Source organism: Echinops telfairi, unplaced genomic scaffold (assembly GCF_000313985.2).
Source record: "Echinops telfairi isolate 266 unplaced genomic scaffold, ASM31398v2 ScPeMD7_9;HRSCAF=40, whole genome shotgun sequence".
NCBI classification, from domain to species: domain Eukaryota; kingdom Metazoa; phylum Chordata; class Mammalia; order Afrosoricida; family Tenrecidae; genus Echinops; species Echinops telfairi.
Genome location: NW_022103906.1, coordinates 78,017,001 through 78,018,781, shown reverse-complemented (window position 1 = coordinate 78,018,781; position 1,781 = coordinate 78,017,001). Strand labels below are relative to the sequence as shown.

The 1,781-nt window shown below is 46.8% G+C and overlaps 1 protein-coding gene across 1 annotated transcript in view; it reads left to right on the top strand.

Moving 5' to 3' along the window:
- HADHB (hydroxyacyl-CoA dehydrogenase trifunctional multienzyme complex subunit beta) overlaps positions 1-1,781 on the top strand; it is a 40,753-nt gene that overhangs the window by 37,333 nt on the left and 1,639 nt on the right. The window contains exon 15 of the mRNA XM_004696073.2: positions 528-692. Coding sequence (XP_004696130.1) covers positions 528-692 — 165 coding nt within the window. The remainder of the gene's footprint in view (positions 1-527; positions 693-1,781) is intronic.

The window sequence follows — 1,781 nt, the reverse complement described above, 5'->3', positions numbered from 1 at the left end:
CCTTCATATGAAAGATCTTAATGATTCGCAACATTTATGGATTTTTTAGTTTAAAATATTTACTGGGAATTCTTTAGCAAAAATAAAAGCAAAATTTCTGTGTTGTCTTTTGTTCTTCACACTGATGTTAGAGGAAAAAAATAAATAGATCCTTCAGAAAGGGAGCCTTGGTGGCGTAGTAGTTTTGCGTTGGGCTGCTAACCACAAGGTCAGCGGTTAGAAACTGTCAGCCTCTCTGAGGAAGGAAGGCCAGACTTTCTACTCCTGTAAAGGCACTGTCTCGGGCAGTTCTGTCCCGCCCTGTAGGGTTGCTGCGGGCTGAAATCTACTTGATGGCATCAGTGTGGATTGTTTGGCACTGACGTTCATAGTGGCCGCGAGCCTTTTCCTTTTGCAGTAAAGTTATCTGTGCAGTTCCTGTCCTAAAGCCCCTTCTTTCCCAACTTCACAGTTGTTCTCGCTCACAAAGAGCCCCTCCGGTATTAAAAACCTGTCCTTAACATGCGCTTCTGTTTTCTGGGAGCCAGGTTGGAGCACCTCCTTTAGAGAAGTTCAACACCTGGGGTGGATCGCTGTCCCTCGGACACCCGTTTGGAGCCACTGGCTGCCGCTTGGTCATGGCAGCTGCCAACAGGTTGCGGAAGGATGGAGGCCAGTACGCCTTGGTGGCGGCCTGCGCGGCAGGAGGGCAGGTACAGCACACTGTCCTCAGACGAGCTCCCGGACACTCAGCTTCTCCGGGAAGCGCAAGCCCATCCTCAGAGTCTCGGTTTAGTTTAGTTCAGAACATTCTTCACACAACATTTCTGACGACAGGCAGCTAGACAAGGTGCAGGCTTTTTTTTTCTTTTTTTTTCTTTTTTTTTCTTAAAGGATGGGGTAGAGGATGAAAGGAGGGGTACAGCTTTAATTCCGATAATCCTTTGCAAGAAAAATGCTATTTCAATCCAAGCTTTTTTCTTAACTTGTTACTCTGAGACTTTACTTAGAAAATCTCTCCACGAGGTTAACTGCCTTTCTAGCAAACCGAGCTGTGCTTTCATGAGGGATGAATTTCCCTGGGGTTAGCTCCCTGCAGCTTAGCTGAGGGGGATGGGGCTACTCTGGCAGACGCTTCCTCGCTGCCGCCCTCGGGCCACAGATTGGAAATAATATCTAAGGAAGGGCTGGCTGTGGTCTTTTTTTTTTTTAGCTTCCTGACGTGAACGGATGTTCTTTTCCTCCAGGCTACCGAAACTTTCGTATTCTGATGGATAAATGAATAAACAAGTCAAGATGAATGAATCAGACAGATAGCTAAAAACAGAAACCTCTTGCTTTTAGAAGCCTTTATTTATGTTGGGGTTTTTTTTCCCCCCTCAAAGGCTTTGAAAAAACAAAGCATCGGTTATCAGTTTAAACATTTCAGGTTTTGCACTCAACGCATTGTGTTCATCTGGCTTCATCTGCAGAGTCAGGCAAGACAGCAGCAGCTGGCGTGCCTCTCTCCGCCACTGTAAAGCGAAGCAGGCGCGTAGGTCATCTGGTTTAGCCTGTTCCCTAGCGCTTGAACCTAGTGCCCAGAGAGGATATCACACAATGCAGGGCCCATTTGTGGATGAACGAAGGCTAGTACCAACACCTTTCTTTAGAAGCTTGCTACATAGTGAGGCGAAGACATGCTACACGTGACAGGCTAGATGAAACCTGGCATTGGTTCATCTTGAACCAAATGAGCTATACAGACAATTAGGAGACCGGAGACGGAATTGGACCTTGGTCCGCTTGACATTTTGGGCCAG